A 20837-nucleotide genomic window follows, 5' to 3' on the forward strand; every position below is an offset into this window, starting at 1 on the left:
CTTAAAGTTTATTTCAGTGTTCTTTGTTATCTGCATTTGTCTTAAATAGGTGTTTTTGTATTTATATTCTTATGTTGATATCTCAGCAAATCTTAATGGGGACCCCAAGATTTTTTCAAGTTATCATTTGTTGTATTCTGTTTGATGAAAATTAAATGCAGGTTTTACTTGTTATCAGACTTTTGGATGTCCTGGTTGTGGAAGCAACAGAGGACATTCAGAACATTGGGTATTTTGTAGGATGGTTTGCATTTAGTATGCCATATTGTACAGTAATGTACACAACAAGAGCTGCCTCATATGGATATATCCTGAAAAGGAATGGGGCTTTTGCCAAGTGCTAGGTGCCAACTTCATGAAACTTTTACTGTTGAATTTTTGGGGATGGGCTATCTATGTGTGTCTCAAAGCATTTGTGAAACCTGGTTCTGTGAACTTATGATATTATAGGATTTTAGATATTTTACCTCATGTTTTTCATTTTATTCATGGATATATGAGATAATGAAGTATATCTCTGAGATATAAAGCCTTGTGTATGCATTATTTATTTGAATGAGAGATGTGATTGTATAGTATAGGTTAAGTACTAGGTTTCTCAGAATTTAAGGGAAGAGCACAGTATATGTATTAAATATGAGTGCTTATATTGTGCTGTAATCTGTACAAAAGATTTGTGGCAAAAGAGGAGAACTTGTTCTGTGAAACTGTCTTAGCTTGGGATACACAGCCAAACAGTATTGGAAAACCAGGCAGCAACTGTCAGTGTAAGAATAGTTATGATACATCCATATAAGCAAAATTTTAAAGAATTGTAAGGAAATAAAATTGACAAAACCACACACAAGTGCTTGCTTTGCCATCTTTTAAATCTTATGCTATCCAAATCTGTACACATTTTGCAAAATATCACTTAACATATACTGCAGGGTACAATTGAATGATTCTTTGCATCTACATTCACTGAAAATCTTTGTACCAGGCATAACTACATACAGTATCTGGTTGGTATGTATGTGTAGCTATAAATGGCATAGAGGAACCACTGGAAATAAGTTTCATACTATTTTTTATATAAAAATTTTTAATCTGTATACAGTAACTTCAGGCTTTTGTAATAGCAATTACAGTTTTCTTAAAAAACACTTTTTAGCTGAGGGAGATAAGGGCAGAATGATGATAATGCATAGAACCAGAGTTTAATTTTTTTTTTTCACCTTTAAAAGCACATTAATTATTCAAACTATTATTACTAGATATTTTAATGAGGCCACATAATCTGTAGGCTGGCTGCAAGATCATGAAGTTTTTTAAACTATAATTTTTTAAATGTATAAATATTAATATGTAATGCAAACTCTCAGGGTCAGCCCCATGAGTCAGGTGATTTGAGTTAGTGGTCTGGTTTAACTACCCAGTAATAATGATATGCATTTACTCTTATTGAAATGAAAATTTTATTCCTATCCAAGAATACTTTGAAATTGTGATCAGTATATCTTTAGCATAATTAGTGAATGGGAGGAAGTTTGGGATGTAGCCCAAATAGTATCATACGAACCAATTAAGTAACCCTGAATTTCAAAAGATTTCTTAACTAATCACATCATCGTCATTGTAGCAGTTTATGCTAGGTTTTTCCTTTATGGGAGTGGGTGTGTAATAAAGGTCTTTGATATCTTCTGTCTTGTACACTTACTGTAATAACACACAAGGTGCTCTATTATTACAGATAATAAAAGGACAATACATTCCTACCTATGTGTTATACTTGCCACAGTTGTAACGTGAGGTAATGTACTGAAGAATGCTAATCTTAATGACAAAGTGTTGCAAGTTATTTTCTTGATTTATTTTTTCATTAGAAGAAGCCAGTTTTTTTAAAGATTTTATGATCACTTGACGTGAATGTTAATTTTCTTTTACTATTAAGAATGTGTTGATAGATACATGTTAATTTTCACAGATGTGTAATGACTTGAAATAAGTTTTTATCATAACTGATGACCCCGTTACAAAATTCTTTGCCACAGAAATTGCTATAATGGCAAAAGATACAACTTTGTTCCTACACATACAAATCTGAAGTTCTTTATAAAGGAATATAGCTTTGAGCATAAGCTGGAAATGGCAGTTCAGACTTGCTGACAAGGTAGTTAACTATTGACAGGTTGGGGAAACCCTTCCCACATGTTAGTCTGCACTGTACTTTGCTTCTGGCTGCCGTTGAGTTAAGGTGTCTCACAGGACTCTGTGTCCGACTTTGCTGTTCAGACTTTCTGATGAATAAACGGGAGTATTCATTTTCCCCTTTTGTTGACTGTTTATGTTGTTATAATTCAAACCCATTGGTCAAATAAGCCTACTACAAGGAATGCACATAGTTTTCTTTGTAATGATGTAGGCCCTGTTTTGTCAAAAATGAAACGGCTTCTGGACATTCATTGGCAGCTGTACAGTTTCCTAATTTAATCCCTAATATAATATTTTTCAGGTATGTGAGATTTAGTCACCTTTGAAGGACTTTGAGAGTGTGCCTACCATAGTTAGGGAGTTCTCCTGTCACAGCCTTCGCTTTTACAGGTTGTGGGAAGTAGGCTTTTATAGCTTTATTCCCTGGTAAGTTTGACTTAGTCTTTTGATGCTGGACTCAACTAGTCCTGCATATGAGAGGTGTATTGACACCAGAGATGGATACCCTTTCCTCTTGAGCTTCCATCCTACAGGAAAAACTCTCCCAAGCAGAAGGCAAGAGATTCAGAATATGTTGGATAAGGGGCTGTGGAAGTAGTGAAGACACCATTGCCAGGGTTTTACAGCCGCCTTTTCCTGGTATAGAAAGCATCAGGGGTTGGAGACCAGTAATAATAGATCTATCATCACCGAACAGGCTTCTCCAGCTCACCCGTTCAAGATGGAAACAACAATGTCTGTTCTGGCAGCAATCAGTCAGGAGATTTTATGATATCTCTGGATGTACAGGATGCTTATCTACAAATTCTGATTCATCCTTCCTCCAGGAAAATCCTTCGATTTGTCTCAAGAAAGAAAACTTATCAGTCCAGGGCCCACTGCTTCGGGTTAGCGACAGCCCCAAGCCTTCACCAGAATTTTTCAACTAGTTTCAGCATGGACCCACAAGAGAGGCATCCGTCTCTGCAAGTATCTGGATGATTGGCTCATTCTTTCACCCTCTGCAGCCCAGGCCGAGAAGGACAGAGACTTGGTTTTAAGGATGTGCAAGACTCTGGGTATTCTCATAAACTTCAAGAAGTCGGATTTAGTTCCGACACAGAGAATCAAGTACTTGGGAATGATGATAGATACCCAGATTTTGAAGGCTCTCCCGTTACAGCAAAGGTTGGAGAAGTTTCTGGAAATTTCGAGAAGGTTCCTCTCAAGCCCATATAAACAATGAAGAATTGGCAGATTCTAATCAAGCACCTAGTGTCCCTGAGAAACTGGTTCCAAGAGGCAGAGCTCAGATACATTCCCTACAATGGAAGTTAAAAGAAAATAGCCAAAATCAAGAGAATGCAGAAGAAATGATTGCAGTAACAAAGGAAACCAGGAGAGATTTACAATGGTTGAGAAATCCAAAGAATTATCTCCAGGGAATGAAATTGGGCAAGTTAGCTCTGGAGATGCCAGTGTTCTTGGACACATCCAGGAGAGGTTGGGGAGCACACCTAAACGAAAAAGTGCATTTCAAGGACTTGGAGCAAGATGGAACAAAAGAACACATAAATGTGCTGAAGCTGGTTAGCTCTGCATCTCTCCAAGAAGGCCTGAAAGGGAAGTCAGCAGTTTTGATGAGTGGCAACACTTTGGTTGTCTCCTATTTGAACAAGCATTGGGGACGCTTTCCCACTCCTTAAACCAACTGGCTATCAAGATTCACGTATGGTCGGAACTCAAGGGTCTGATGCTAACTGCCTGATACATCCCAGGAGAAGAACATCGAGCAGACACCTTAAGCAGATCAGGACAGATAGTTGGGGTGGAGTGGTCCTTGCTTCAGTCAGCAGCGAACAGACTCCTCAGCTTGTGGCTGGGCCCCACAGTGGAGCTGTTCGCAACTTCGAGGAACCACAAGTTACTCCTATACTGCTCTCCAGTGCAAAAACGCAGTTATGCAGGATGCATTCCAACACCAGTGGAAAAACCTAGACGTTTACATATTCCCTCCTTTCAGCCAAATCAGGAGGATGATTAATAGGTGCTTTGTTTCTCAGGGTCTCTGAATGACATTGGTAGCCCCAATGCGACCACAAGCGGAATGGCATGGGATCTCCTACATCTTCTCATAGACATTCCAAGATGTCTTCACATAACACCAGATCTACTAAAACAAGAACACAGCGGAAGGATACTTCAGTCAGTAGAATCACTTCAACTTCACGGCTGGAGACTATCTAGCAACTCCTCAGAAAGAAAGGTTTTCCTAGAAAGGTTGCAAAAGTCATTCCCAGGTTGATTAGAGAATCCTCCCCAAGAAGCTATACGAGGGAAAATGGTCAGTCTTCTTGGATTGGTGCAGTCAGAGGGATTTACATCCCCTCAAAACAACTGTAAAAATGTAGCAGATTTCCTTCTCTTTCTGAGGAATGAGAAAACCTCTCTGTCTTGGCTGTGAAAGGGTATAGATTGACCCTCCAAAGTTTTTAAAGCTAGAGATATTGATTTGGCATGATCTTTGGAGATCTCGGATATGATCATACACTTTGAGAAAAGTTGTTCTCCTTGAAATTTGAAACCTCCTGATTGGGATATAACCAAAGTTTTAACTTCCTTGACCAGGTCTCCTTATGAACCCATCAAAACTTCTTCAGACAGGGACTTAACATTGAAAACATTGTTTCTTTTAGCTTTAGCGTCTGCTAAAACGGTTGGTGAGATTCATGCACTTTCTTACAATGTAACCCACACCCATGCACACATGGATGGAAATGGCTTTCAATTTTCTGCCAGACTTCATCTCAAAGACCCAGAACCCATCGTCCCATGACCCAAGATGTGATGGCTTCTCCATTCCGTCTCTTAAGGACATTGTGGGTAATGACCAGGGAGAAATGTCGCCTTGCCCGACAACGCATCAAAAGCTTACCTAAAGGGTACAGCCTACCTCAGACCAGCGCAACATAGACTTTTTTTAGCACAGGTTGTATTAAAAAGATTTCCAAAACACTATCTCCTTTTGGCTGAGGGAAGTAATAAGCAGAGCTTACAGTTTGGAACGTGATGTATCTACCGTACCAACACACTTTAAAGCCCATGACATCAGGAATATTGGCCTATCAGTTGCGCTGGAGTTTGGAACAGACAAACCACATTCATGTCTTTAATTTGAAAGATGTCACACATAAGTCACTGGACACCTTCTCCTTAGGCTCGGTGGTGGCAGCTCAACAAGTGGTGTGACAGATATGATCTTTTAACTGTTCACATTCATTGAGCATCTCTTCTCCATAATATCACCTGGGTCCGGCATGCATGTTAAGTTAAGTATACTTAGTTTTACTGAGCTGATTAACAGCTCCTAGGGCTGGCCCAAGGATTAGACTTATTTTACGTGGCTAAGAACCAATTGGTTACTTAGCAACGGGACCTACAGCTTATAGTGGAATCTGAACCACATTATAGCGAGAAATGAATTTCTATCACCAGAAATAAATTCCTCTAACTCTTCATCAGCCGGTCGGTGATTGAACTCCATCGGACGGTCTGAAGCTCAACCGACTCAGCCAAGGGAGAGATTGATAGGACTGTCTGGCTCCGCTTGAACGAGCTCCCATGTTCCATCACATCACTTTAAAGAGTGAGTATTATTCTTTTAAAAACATTTTATTTTTTGGTGGTTACTTTTAATTGTCTTGCTTGTTTATGGAGAGATCTTTCTCCCTCCTTTTTATGTCTCGTATCACACACATAATGTTGTGGTGTTTATAACAGTGTTGGAACAAATGACAAATTCAACAATAATGTGTATTTTTCCTAACATACAAACCCACAACATCATGTGAATTTTTTAATTTCCCACCTCATGCCTCCCCTCTTTCCCGTTCTCTCTCTCATGCATCTTGGGCGAAATATCTCGGTTCCTTCCGGCTATTCACAAATTGGAGGATGCTGGTCTTGGGGCCTCTTTTATAGCAAATGCTACTCTCTAAAAGCGAGTCTACCATAGCCGTCTGCATGCATGTGCGCCTAAGGATACTCCTATCGCATGATGTGGGTTTGTATGTTAGGAAAACTACAAATTATTGATGAATTTGTCATTTTTCTCCCTACCTTTCTACGTCTTCTTCGTCATTGTCCTTCTTGACTCTATTCTTTTTCTCCCTCGCTGCAGGTTTTGAGGGGAAAAGTTTAACATTAACGTTTGAAGCCTATTAGGCCTCCTTCGGGCTCTCTTCTCTGTGGGAAAAGGCAGGGAGTTCGATCACCAACAGTTCATTGTTTTTTCCTGCAGAGTTGGCACTGGGTGTTATCCTTTAGACTTGAGGGCTACTCTGTCTCGTCTTTGTAAGCTTTCCAACTTTCATCAAATTGAGTCTTTTCTCACTGCAACTCCCGGTGTCACACAGAGAAAGGGTTGTACAACCCAGTTATATGGCTTGTTCACTTCTAGTTACCCAGTCTTCTAATTGGGTTTCACGGGGCAGTGGGCTAATAGTGTTCTCTGTCTGTCCATAGTTGTGCAGCTGTGGTGATAGGGGAGCTGGACAGCTCCTCTCACACGACCCATCAGGGCAGCACAGACGAGGGCTTTGCAAGACCTATTCATGCTATTTGTGGGCTTCCATTACCTGTTTCACAGAATGAATTATGGGTAGCATTGGGCTAGTAATGGTCTTTCTGTTTATCCAGGATATAAGGTTTAGGTAATGGGAGTGCTCCCCACCCTCTCAGCACAATTCATCAGGGTCACACAGAGAGGGGTTGTGTGACCCATTTGTGCAGCTTGTTCACTTCCCATGTACCTGGCATACGGTTGAGGTTTACAGGTGACAAAGGGTTTTTGGTCTTCTTTCTGTTTATCCAGGTTCTCTCTGTCCATCCAAGGTGGGATGACCATGGCAGGAAGGAGATCTTTGCCCCTTTACCCTGACTCTTTCAGGTTGCATAAGAGCTCCTTGCATGACCCATTCGCTGTTGGTGAGGGGCATGCACATTTTACAGTCAGCACACCTGATCTTTAGACTAAGTTCTCAGTGGCAGCAGGTATCGATATACTTTTTCCTACGCCTCCTCTCCTTCCTCTTCCAAAACTTCCAATGGAGGAGGATGAAGGCAACTTAGCCTGGTTTTTCCCACAAGAAACCTGGTATTGTCTGGCTTTTTCAGCAGCAGAATGAAAGGGGGCTCATGCTAGCTGTGCCTCATGCAGTGCTGCACCTGGTGCTTTGCTCACAGGTGCATCTGTATGGGGTCCCTAGGGACCGAGGCATACTGGCACTGGCCTGGCTGGCTAGGCTAACCAGGCTGTCCAGGGCCATGCACCCTGTCAGTAAGTCCCAGCGGTAGTAAAGGAAATCAAGCATGCAGATGCTCTTTTCCCTCTCCTTGCTCTTCCTCTAGGAAGGGCCAGGGTCCCCAGGATTGTAATAGGGGTTATGTAGCAACGTCTTCCAGGCCAAGCAAGCCCTTGTCCACATTCACATGAGCAAGTTCACTAGTCATGACATTGGGTTGTTGTCACCTTGGGTTGACGACGACCCATGGCCTAACTCATCTGGTATAGGCCGTCTTTACCAGGCTGAGCATGGTTGCCAGGACCATTTGCCTACTACCTCTACTGTACTTCTTTAGATGTTTCCGAGAAGCAAGCGTTAGATATACACGTGGGATAGAATTGGGAACATTCACTCTCCCCAAGCTTTTTTCCTGAAGGCATATGTGCCTGGATTAGTCTTAGGACTGGATGGGCCGTAACCCAGGTGATTGACCAACCCCTTTGGGGATTTGATTGGAGTATATCAGGATGCTGGTGCCTGGGGATCAAGGGTAACATGCCCCGGGGTGAATTGCAAGGGTTGGTTTCTAGGAGTCATCAAGCTAATGTGTGAATGGGATTGCCTCAAGGAAGGTACCTTGGCACAATCTGCTGATGTTTTTCCAGGGTTACAGTTTTCTAGCAGTGTATCAGACCAGGTGGATTCTCTGGTGTATGGCATGAGAATCACAAGCCGAATGTTATCAGGACCTGTTACTCTGTTGTCAAGGTCCTGAGAGATTTTCTTCTATGGCACAACCTTTGGTATCAGCTGCATGTAGGAGGTATCATTAGGCCACGGGAACACTAGTACCACACGCTTGGGAGGCTGTCCAGTGTCTTCTCCAGTGAGATTTTTATCTTGTGGTGCTATGAAAATATTGGAATGCTTTCGTTTCCTCAGCAGCTGTCTACCAAAGGTGTGGGCCATCCTCTGCGGTTGGTGTCATAGACAGAGTACCTTTTTGGCTAGAGCTGCACATTAGCAGGTACTGGCTTTCCTTGTCTACTTGACATGAGAAGCTTCTCTCTGTCTCGGTTACTGAAGGCACAGATCAGCTGTAGGCCAGGTTTTGAGACTGAGAAGTAGATCTTTTCTCCTCGAGGGAGAGTTCCATACTCATGAGAAGATTTGAGTAGTGTTTTCCCTTCTGGGAATGTGGACCCCTGGAAGGGAAGTGACTCTTGTCCTTAGGAGTTTGACCTGTAGTCCATACAAGTCAAACTCCTAAGACACTATTTTTGTTAGCCCTGACATTAGCATAAGAAGAGGTGAGCTATCTGGTCTCTCACAGTGGATGTATGACTGCTCTGTGGAGGGTGAGTGTGCAGTCTGGGCAAGAGCTCATGAGGGAGCATTGCACTTTCCATAACACTTCGTAGGAACCTGTGGGCTTACCAGGTATTACCTGGGAAACGTTGCCCCCCAGCCCTTGGATGGGCTTTCCTTGGACTGGGTTGTGGCTGCTCAACAAGTTGGGTAGCTGGCCAGTCTTCCCTTTGGGGACAGATAGCGTCTCATTTAGGTAATTGGTTGGCAAGAGAGAGGTTGGGATAGAGTGGATTCCCTCTCCTCTCTCTCTTGCTTCTAATCTAGTAAAGTAGAATCAGGGTGCCATTCTATATACTGTACAAACTGGACAAACCAGAATGCAGGTTAGCTATTTGACTGGGTACCAGTCTTTTCGTGAGAAATGAGTGGATGCAAGTCTCTCTCCACTTTGGCAAGGAGAGGAGGATAGATGATAAAACAAACCTCTTGGTGTCATTTATTTGTTTGTCTGTGACACATTTCTCTCAGGTTCTGATGGCATGATTAAGTAATTACAAATCCATTACTTAATGGTTCAAATGTCTAGCAGCTGCAACATTCCGTATTTGCAGCAGGCGAGATTTGCTTAGTCATCCTTCCTTTGCTCCTAGCTGACCAGGAGTATGACATTTCCAGGTTGGGCGAATCTACCAGTCAGTGTAGAAGATACTGAGATTTCCTCCTTCCAGTGGATAAGTCTCCTATGTATAGGAACAAATATAAAATTTCAAAATAATTTGTATTTTTCCCAACACAAACTTACATTTACTGTCCACCTCAGTCAACCCTCTCGTTTGGCACCTGGGCAAGAAGGCAAATTGGAGTGCAGACTGACTGTGGTAGGGTTTCATCCACCTATCAGTAGTTAACTACCTTGTCGGTAAGTTTGTAAGACCGTTTCAGCTCGCACTCAAAGCAAAATTCCTATGTAAAGAACTTCAAGGCTCTTTGTTTGGAAAAGACAAATTGCTTTTAAAATTTGATATTTTAAAATCACAGTGATAAAGATTTGTATTCTTGTTACATAAGTGTTCAAGTTTTTGTATGGACCAGAGTGTTAAATTGATTGAGATAAGTAAAACCTGCCACAGGTGTTCCTAAATTGTTTCATGCCATAGAATGAATTTAAGGCCAAGTCGTGTGTAACTGCGATAGCTTGACTACAGTGTTTTAGTTACTTTGAACTTGCATCTCTCTCTCTCTCTCTCTCTGATTTGTGTCTCAGCCCAAAATCATTACATTTTCCTTTGAAGTGAACTCGGTACAGTGTTTGAAATTTTTATCCTGTTTTGTTTGTTACCGTTCCATTTTCCATTTAATTTTCATTGTGAAGGAAGTTGGTATCTCATATTCTTTTCTTGATTTTTTATGATATGTGATAAATGATTTTATGAACCACATACCCAAGACGACTGTTGTTTGTAAGACAATTTCCTTTTTGTTGCACAACCGTGATATTAATACTATTCTTGACCTTCCACTTGTATGTGTTGCATCAGTTGGCATACCTACTAATCTTAATATCTTTTGTGTTGCAGTATTACTTGTAGATTTGTTTTTTTTGTTACTCTTGACTTTTTATATATTGTAAATTGAGAAATATTTCCAGGTTATCTCAATAATAAATTTTTATGAATTTGCAATATATTAAATAAGATTTAACATAGTTCATTGAGGTCACTCTTGAGTCCAGACCTATAAGAGTTCAGAGGGTTAACTTGGTGGTTAAGTTGAACTATTTAATAATAATAGTAATAATAGACCTATAAGAGTTCAGAAGGTTAACGTGGTGGTTAAACTATTTAATAATAATAGTAATAACAATAATAAGAATAGTAACAACATACAGTATTATATATTTTTACTGTGTAATATGTATTTATTCCAGTTTTTCTTTAGAGTGTTGTATAAATGATTTTCATTGGGCTAAGAGGTACGAATTTGGCTTATATTTGTGTGCCACTTTTATGATGGTTTATTTGTAAAAGACTCGCAGCTTGAGTGTAGAACGCACTCTCAAGATGCCTATACATTGTACATTATAGACAGTATAATTGAAACTTTAAAACGAGTAACTCTCAATAAGTGTACAAAACAAATGCACAGTATCACAGGGGTGCTTCAAAGTTACTGTCATAGATATTTTCATTATTAGCAAGTCACTCCTGATTATCAGGTTTCATGCAAGGTCAGTGATATTTTATATTATTGTATATGGGTGTTTGATTTTTAAATCAAAATGTAGTAATAAATTCTTTAAAGTACTACCAGGAATATGTTTAATTTTTTTTTATCATTCATCATCATCAGTTGTTGTTTTGTACTGTGATGTTCGGTTGAATATCCTATCTTAGGTTTTTTGTAGGAAAATTGCAAAACTATATTATTATTATTGTTGTCCTTTACAAAACTTTCACTGTCAGGTTTAATGATATCTTGGTGCACTTACAACTTCATCTTGAAATGAAGTCAGAAATCACCCATTAATTTCCTTATGCACGCTTTGGGGTAAAAAAAAAAAAATTGCTTAGGTGCTGGGTCGTTGTATTTTACAAAGAAAATATATGGTCCTCCTCTCATTTAAAGAATTATTGGTAGGTAGTTATTTTACTCCCTTCATGACTGTATAGATTTGGAGATTCAGTCCCATTCTTTCTTAATTATGTAAAGAGTTTCTTTACTTTATATTTTTTCATTGACTGAGGCAGCTTTGATCATTATTAATTCATAACAAAATTGGGAGACTTTTACGCATTTAGTCGCAGAAGAAATAACAGAAGTGACAACAAATGAAGCAGTTATATCGATACAGTCACGATGGCAGTCATAGATATAACCAAAGCATGGACCCAAGACATGTCACAAAGCATATAATATATTTTTACCTCAGTTGTTTCTTTAAAATAACTGATGAGATGAAAAAAGACCAGACTTGTCGTATTGAATAAAAAACTTCATACAGAAAATGATGTCAGAACTAATTAAATTTGATTTCCTTACCCAGGATGTAAGAATGAGTGAAATTAATTCATTTAAAAATAAAGCTCCAGGGAAAGTAAAATTAATAAAAAAGTTAACAGTAATTGCTCTACAACGATTCCAATTGATAAATCTCAAAAAATCCCCGTAGGGCGTTAGTCGTGTCAGTGCATCTCATGCGGTGTAATGTAGGCATTACTGGAGGTTCTTTGCAGCGTCCCTTCGGCCCCTAGCTGCTACCTCATTCATTCCTTTTACTGCAAATGTAACTGGCAGTGAGTGCCCAGATTTGAAAACAAATATGCATCTCTTATCATTTTCAGTTCGACAAATTACAAAATATCTGAAGCCTGTCATTTATTTACCTCAGTGGTCTGGATGAACTACTTGATAATAATCCAGTAAAAATATAGGCATATTGCAGAGGACAAAACGACCAGATGGGGTAAAATGGAAACAATTTCTAAAACAGATTGCAAAAGTACAAGTGCACATGTACAAGAGTCTTTACCATTGTGAATCATAACAATCTCTACCAAGGAATTACAAGCAATTAATTAATGCAAATTCATAATTGTAACTAAAATCAAAGGGCAGGGAACCAATACTTGGAATGTAGCCTACAATGTGGTTACAGTGAATAGCAGTGCAAGAAAAAGCCATGAAAATTGTCAGACATAAAGAAGTATAGCCAGAAATTAACAGAGACAGTAAGAATATTAAAATGATTAAGGGTTCTGACACTCCATATTGGAGAAAAGTGGCGGCATTCCTACCAGCAAAAGAAGTATAGCCAGAATTTGATTAAAATAAAGTCCAGTAAATAATATATCTAAAGATTTAAAATGAAATTCAGTAACAAGTAGGACTTTTTTAAAAAGTTCAAGAAGGAAAAAGTACAACAATAGCCAGAGCCAAGTGATGGAAGTCTTGGATGCAACAGAATAGAAAACTAAAATGATATGCAATTGGGTCTCCCCTGCGCGTTTGTCTTTTATGCTTCATCAAAACCCTGTCATTCCTTATCTCCAACGCTCCGCTGTCGTATATATTCTGCCTCGACCTAGTTCAAGGTGTATTGTTTGTTAATTTCTTTGTGTTCAGCTGAAGATATGTTTACCAGGTTTTTTTTTATACAGTATATAAAGCTTTGGTCTTCATACCAAACAAAGATATTAGTGTTTCAGCAGCATGGTGCCATAATTTATGTACAAAGATCAATGTAAATGAGCCAGTATCAAAATTTAATCGTGTTGGAATTGTTACATAATGCACATTGACAGTTACACTTTGCTCCTCTTTTGTAATATAAAAACTAGAATGTAGTCAGAAGCTGGTTGTACAAGATAAATATTTAACACTGAAATTCCGGCTTCATCCTCACTGCGGTTTTTAACAAGGAAAGTCATATTTTGTAGGTGAAGTGAAGTACAGTGCTTGAGTTTGATACAGTTTAGCTTTATATTGTACAATGCTAGTATTGTTTACTTGAAGCCATTAAGATACAGTATTGTATAGAGAATGGTCTGTTATAGATCTAATTACGGTATGCAGTAGTTGCAAATTAGGTAATAACAGTGACATTTTTCCTTTTGTTAACCGTGAATTATATATTTTAGTATAACACTTGATGATGACTTACTCAAGGTCTGAATTGTCTTATTAAATGAAGGAAAATATGTAACCTTGTATAAAGTTTTTTTTTGTTTTACTCCACATTTTTATATTGAAATTTCTCATGTAAATTACAGTATAGTAGATTTACAACTATGGCGTTTCCTTTCTACCTTAAGAGTTACTTTATAGTCTAAGATCGGTTGAATGAATCCCATGAAAACTAACTCTTGGGGGGTGGGCGGGGTTAGTGAACCTCACGCGGTGCATAGTAGAGTAGTAGACATTACTAAAGGGAGTTGCACTTTCCTTTGGTCCAAAGTTGCCCTCGCTTCTTTTCATGAATCTTGCTGTTCAACCTCTAAAACTATTGCTTCTTGGTGCAACCGTGGGGTTTTCCCCAGTTCTACCTTTAGACCCATGTAGGCTACTCCATCATTTAGTTTGTGGGTTTCTCTCTTGCTGTCCAACCACTCCAGTCACAGTTTCAACTGTCTTAAGCACCGAATAGTAGAAGTTGCTCAGTGCTTGGCTTGACAGCCTAAATTCTATGAATCAAATCCTATCCATTCAAAAGAACAGCCAAGAGACGTAAATTGAAAGGAGAAAGGAAATAAAATTAGAGGAGAAATGAAGAGGAAATGGGAAATAAATGACTTAGGAGGATTAGAGGCATTGAGGAAAAAAATGCCAGAACAGGGGAGAGAGAGCTTTTATCCACAGGTAGGGTATAGAGATCCTCTTGTTGATCAAACGTGCTCATGGCTAAGTAAAGGGGAAAAAAACATACTCGACTGTTTTTTAAATAAAAGGAATTTAAAATTTTTGTTTTCAGTTGACAGTCGTAGGCAACAAGGCACGTTGTTCAGTGTTCTTTATTTTTCAGTGACGTTGTTGGCTGTGTGGACGTCGCCTGACGAACAACTATCAACTCGTTAGTTTAGTCATTTATTCCAGCGAAACCCTTTGACGCGTTTAGTTACTCTTTTGCCTAGTGAATAACCGACAGTGAATCAATATTCTTATTAATACTTTTGTTAAAAATGCGGATTCATACTTCTGATCTGCCTATCGACTTTGTAATCGTAAGTAGTCTGTATTTGTTTCAACTTTGGCTCAGCTGAGGATTAGGCCTATTTTGGGCATGGTTTGAACTCCGGGTTATTGTTGGTCACATTTCAACACTAGGCCTACTATGTTCTTCAGACCCTGATAAAAATTACCAGGCTCTTTATCAAGTAGAAAATAGTATCAGCCTGGGCAAGTAGGGGCAAGCAGTAATTTAATTGGTAGGTACAAAGCTGTTGTTTCAGCTCTGAACAGTGGTAGGGCTACCGGTAGTAACAAAAATATTTTTTTCCTTTGTTTTATTTTAATGGGTTCTGCATACATTTCAAGCAGTAGTGGTAGCAAAAAGGCAGTAATGTTTAGCCTACCATTTCATGGATAGCGTTCGTCTGACGACATTCATGTTCCGTTCGATGTTTCGATCACCAGAGTGATAATTTAGGCTATATTGCCTTTCATAAGGATACACTACTTACAGTTAATACAGCAAAGAGGAGAATGCAAGTTTACAAATTTGTCAGCGCAATTTAGTTTATTTCTCCTTTCACTGGGCTAGGTGAGTTTGAGAGGGGTCTAGTTGGACTGATACTCTTGTAACAGTTTATTCCGCTCATTAAATATGCATATTTATTTTGATGCTGTTATACTTGAAGAATATTTGGATTAACATTAGATTTTTACAGGAATTAAGGCAAATATGCATCCGTGATTTTACCAGCTTAGGATGGTGTAAGGATGTAGTAAAACATGGGAAAAATTTACAAAGTGAATTGAAATTTCTCCATGAACATTTTTTTATGTTTCGATCATGGCATCTCGCAAACGGCATTGACGAGGCTAAATTTTGTTTTATTTACCAAGAATTAACCCCAAAATCAATCTTTTAAGAATTTTCATGGCACAATTATGGCAGTAAACTATCTCCCCCTCAGTAACAATAAATGAGTTTATCTGTATTTTCATAAAAGTAAACACAGGAACCTAGGCTATCCACCTTTTCTATAATCCTAGCAATGCAGGTTAGGTTGCGAATGTGCAGTAAGTTAAAGAATACGCGCTATGTGGTTATTCATTTTTCATAACTCTGCTTCTCATCATACAAGCTGGTGGTCCATGAACATGTAAGAGTGCAAAACAGAATATGTGATGAGGAAACAATTTATTAATGATCATGTTTTAACAATACTGCATGTAGCCATGGAGTGGTGTTGATTCGGATTCACGTTGCGTTTGGTAGGCCTACTAAACGAAATCATTGCTTCAAAAATTTTCCCATACTTTTCGTCCTTTTTGTAATAATTTCGTTATTGTACGAGAAAATATAACGTCTTGTAAAGTGCAGTGACTGATTTCGAATTTTAAATTTGAGTTACAAATGCTTTTAATTAAGCTCTAAGGTGTTAGAAGATAGGCTGCAGTAATTTAATTTTTATTTTTATGGGGAATATTGATTGTTATTCACTGGGCTTTTAACATTGTGGAGCTCCAGTTATAGAGTATGCCGTATATATTTCAGAATGTTTCTGTACTACTGTGTATGGGATTAATTTGCCGGTCTCACAGAGCGTCTAAGGTGGAGTGGGACCGGCAAAAAAGAAAGCAAACCACAAACTACTGTGCGACGGTGGTGCTGGAATTCAGATTGTATTGTACTGTACAATATCTTACAGTACACGATGTTGCTTACTGATGCAGTACCCGATGTTGGCCCGACGGTATAGGACAGGGGTCGGCAACCTATGGCACGCGTGCCAAAGATGGCAACGCCGTGTGCTTGCATATGGCACGGCATGTGATTCGAAAATGCAAAGAAAAAATCCTAACAAAACAAAAAAATTATATATATATATATATATATATATATATATATATATATATATATATATATATATATATATATATATATATATAGAGAGAGATATATAGAGATCTTCAGAGAGAGAGAGAGAGAGAGAGAGAGAGAGAAGAGAGAGAGAATATGTATTGTGCATTATTATTCTTATCTATATGGTTTATTTCCTTTCAAATCATATGATTAAAAGTAATTTTTTCCTATGATACATGAATTAAAACAAAAACGTTTCATATTCATGATGAGGGTACGGTGCATGATTGCATCGAGATGTAGGCTGGACGAGATGTAGGCTAGACGAGTATGATACATGAATTGTAACAAAACGTTTCATACTCATCACGATGAGGGGTACGTGATTGCATCGTACTCTGCTGTTGTTTCAGTTACTCTTTAGCCACCTTACTTAACACCCTTCCCAGTTTAATTGTCGCCATGGCTACTGCGAAAAAGTCAAAGCTTGATGTCCGATCATTTCAGTCGTCATGGACAAATGACTTTGGATTTATTCAGCAGAATGACCGTGCTGTGTGTGCTCTCTGCTGCGAGAATGTCGTATGCCGCACATCAAGTGTTAAAAGACATTTCGAAACAAAGCACGAAAAGACTTTCAAGGATAGTGCTGACAAAGCTGAGGCGATCAAGAAAGCAGTATCCCGCTATGGAAAACAGAGTAATGTGTTTAAAAACTTGAGTGCTAGCAAAAGTAATGAAACTGAGGCCAGTTACAAACTAGCTCTGTGTATTGCTAAGCATGGAAAGCCTTTACTGATGGAGATTTTATAAAAGCAGCTTTCCTGGAGTGCTCTGAAGTATTATTCGATGGAATAACAAACAAACACGTGATTATCTCAAGGATAAAAGACATGCCTGTCTCAGCTAGGACCGTGGAGAGACGTATTTCTGAAAATGGCTGATAATGTAACCCAGCAGCAAACGGTTGCTTTAACAATTACACCTGTGTTCAGTGTTGCCCTTGACGAAAGCGTGGATATAAATGACATTCCCCGCTTGGCTGTTTTTGCCAGGTATAGTGACACAGAGGTACACGAGGAACTGTGCTGTCTTAAACCTATGTATGGAACCACCAAGGAGAAGACATACTGAAGGCATTCACCGACCATTTTGAGAACAGAGGGGTAGACATAGGAAAGATTTTTGCAATTACAACGGATGGTGCTCCTGCTATGGTAGGGAAAACAAGGGTTTTACGAAGTTGGTTGAGGAGAAAATTGGGCACCCCATTCTGAAATTGCACTGCATAATTCATCAAGAAAATTTATGTGCCAAGATCTCGAGCTTTGTTCTCAAGAAGGTGATGACTACTGTCACAAAATAGTGAATTTTGTTGTTGCACACTCTCCTCTTATGCACAAGCAGTTTCAAGCTTTTCTTGAAGAGGTGGACAGTGTGTACAAAGATATACCTTTGCATTGCAGTGTTAGGTGGTTAAGTTGTGGGAAGGTATTGGAGAGATTTGTGGGATGCTTTGATGAAATCAAGGTTTTCTTATCAGAAAAGGCCAAGACTATCCTGAGTTGGAAGACGGAGATTGGATTGTGAAACTTATGTTTCTCTCAGACATCACCAAACATCTAAATGAGTTCAATCTTCTCCTGCAAGGTGCAGGAAAAACAGTATTGATTTGTACGATAATTGGAAAGCATTTGTTGCAAAGCTTGCAATCTACTCAACAGATGTGGAAACCGGCTCTTTCCGTTATTTCAAAAATCTGAAAAACTTATCTTCAATGCATCCAGTCAACACTTCTGATCTACAACTGTACATGCAAGAATTAAAGTCAGAATTCTCAATCAGGTTTCAAGATTTTCAACACATGGGCCCAGTGTTTTCATTTTTAATCAGACCGGACACCTTTAAATACAGTGACTTGGACACGACTCTCTTTGAGTGGATGGAAACTGAGGAATTAGAAATGCAGTTAATCGACTTTCAGGCCTCAACATTGTGGTCAGCTAAATTCAAAGATCTTCGAGAAATACTGGAAAGCAGTAAGAATGATCATGCAACATCCATCTTAAGGTCTTGGGCATCACTACCTGATAAATTCAATTGCATGAAGAAAGTAGCTTTTGCACTGCTATCAGCGTATGGATCCACATATCAATGTGAGCAGATATTTTCACAAATGAAGCACATCCTCAGCCCTCATCGCAGCAGGCTTACAACGGATCACTCTGAGGGTTGCGTGAAACTCAAGGTGTCGAAATATTCACCTGAAATTTCAACTTTGGTCAAAGGGAAGCAAGGGCAAGGATCGCATTAATACTAAGTGTATAAACTTCAAACCTAAAATAGTTTTTGTTACAGACAATAATAGATGCAGAAAATAAATAAATAAAAATTATATTTGAATTACATTTATTGTATGCATGTTCAGGAAAATACAATATAATTACAATGGCTATTACAGTACAATTATGATTTTAATTTTCCTATCCCCAGGATATATGTATATTATCTATAATAGTGCTTGAAAAATAGCACCTGGCACGCAAGGTACTTAAAAAAAATGTATTAATTATTAACTGGCACAGAGTGTTCAAAAGGTTGCCGACCCCTGGTATAGGATACATTGACGAATTTATTTTACAGTATTACAATAGAGGGACAAACAAAAACCGTGAAATATGGCTTATCTCTTTATTCACATAGGTCATATATAGGGCAGGGATCCCGTGTTAATCATGGAACAGGCTCTGGGGATTGGGAGAACCCATATTATCACTGTTAATAGTAGTATGTACCCATGGTTGTTAAAGTGGAAGGCAAAATTTTAATAATTATATAGTACTTGTAATATATCGAATACAATATGCACTTGTTAAAGTACAGTTCACCCAGATGTTAATATTTGTATGTGAGAGATAGGTAAATAAGTAAATTTCATTCTTTTTTCCTGATTCCCAAGCTTAACTCAAAAACGTCATCAGCCTATACTGAGTCATTCAATTCATTGTGAAAAGCTTGTTTATTTTATATTAGCTTCTTGCCTAATCCTTTTAAACGGTGATTATTTTCTCTCTTGATTATTTGCTTTTATTTTTAAACGATAATTCCAATCACCCATTCAACGAGTTTATCTTATAATATGTAAAACAGATTAATTTGTAAATGGGAATGCGATAAAAACTTGCCTGTGCAGATTATGCTTTTGTTTATTCAGGCTGATTGATTGAAAACTAAACAAATGAAATGACCGTATTGTGAATATTTGTAAGACGATGAATAACTGCAGAGACCAAAAATGTCTGTAGCAGTCCTTTGCACCTCGTTCAAACTTATGCGATTTGATTCATCACTGGGACAGGAGAATCCCACAGTCACTGATGCAGACTTCGGTTATATCCTTTTGCTGCGACAGGGCCTCCGTTAAGATGTTCAGGCCATCCTCGACCATGCCAAAACAGCCGGGAAGTTCGAACCCGTCGCAATTTTGGGTGTGGATGGCAAACTGACACGCCCTCTCCTCCTCCCAACCCCAGCCACCGACCACGCCCGCCTTCCACGGCCTCTTGTAAATCTTTTGCATGTGCTCCGTTGTCCAGTTGGGTCCTGCCACCAGAGCCTTCCCTCCTTCGCCGTCGTTAGACTCGTAGTCTCCGAAGAAGACGCTCTCTGTCCACTCGCCCTGGTACATCACCTTCAGGATGTTCGTCCGTGCGTAGGAAGGCCCGAGTTCGCCAGTGCAAAGCAAGGAAAACTGGCGGGCGAAATTCGTGTCTGGGGCCAGGCGTATGAGAAGTCGGCCGAGTGTTTGGTCTTCAACAGACAGTTCTATGAACGCCAGTCGATGAGAAATGTCCACCAGTTGTATGACGTCGCTGTGCTGGGAATTAATAATAATAATAATAATAATAATAATAATAATAATAATAATAATAATAATAATAATAATAATAAGTTTCAAATGAACTCAAGGCTTTGAAATAAGTAGGTCTACTTTTATGTTAATGAACTTAGGTGAATTTTTATTCTGTAGATTCTATTAGTTGGGCTGAGTCAGGAGTTCCCTGTTTAATTTGCCTTTAAAGAAATAATTTGTTATTAATTAAAGACGAAGAGCCCGGATTCTCAATTTGGGGTTTGAGGAAGTGTTTCTAAGATGCACTGAGCTACTGACTGAAATAAATATATATATATATATATATATATATATATATATATATATATATATATATATATATATATATATATATATATATATATATATATATATATGTATGTATATATATATATAGACCTTGAACAAGTCATTATATTAAAACCATAGTCTTACCATGCTCAGTAACACATTAAGATAGCATAGGTCCATGGTTAGGTAACACAAGGGGCTATTTAGTAAAGCATGAGAACCCTCTGAATGGTGGTTTTACCTTCAAGAGGTAGGAGTCACTGGGAGGATGCTCTGTGGTCTCCAGCGCGTGGAGAAATACCCTCTGCTTTTGGTCGAGGGAGATTTTAGCATAGCGTCTCTTCCCAGTTCCACTGACTTG

General features: G+C 38.7%; 1 protein-coding gene across 2 annotated transcripts in view; it reads left to right on the forward strand.

Moving 5' to 3' along the window:
* Positions 1-14254: 14254 nt before the first annotated feature.
* Positions 14255-20837, forward strand: part of LOC136828410 (glycine, alanine and asparagine-rich protein-like) — a 282803-nt gene continuing 276220 nt past the window's right edge. For both annotated transcript variants that reach the window (XM_067086441.1, XM_067086442.1), the window contains exon 1: positions 14255-14485. In XM_067086441.1, the coding sequence (XP_066942542.1) occupies positions 14444-14485 (42 nt within the window). In that variant the 5' untranslated portion in view covers positions 14255-14443. The remainder of the gene's footprint in view (positions 14486-20837) is intronic.

The sequence above is a fragment of the Macrobrachium rosenbergii genome, chromosome 42 (assembly GCF_040412425.1).
Source record: "Macrobrachium rosenbergii isolate ZJJX-2024 chromosome 42, ASM4041242v1, whole genome shotgun sequence".
Taxonomy (NCBI): domain Eukaryota; kingdom Metazoa; phylum Arthropoda; class Malacostraca; order Decapoda; family Palaemonidae; genus Macrobrachium; species Macrobrachium rosenbergii.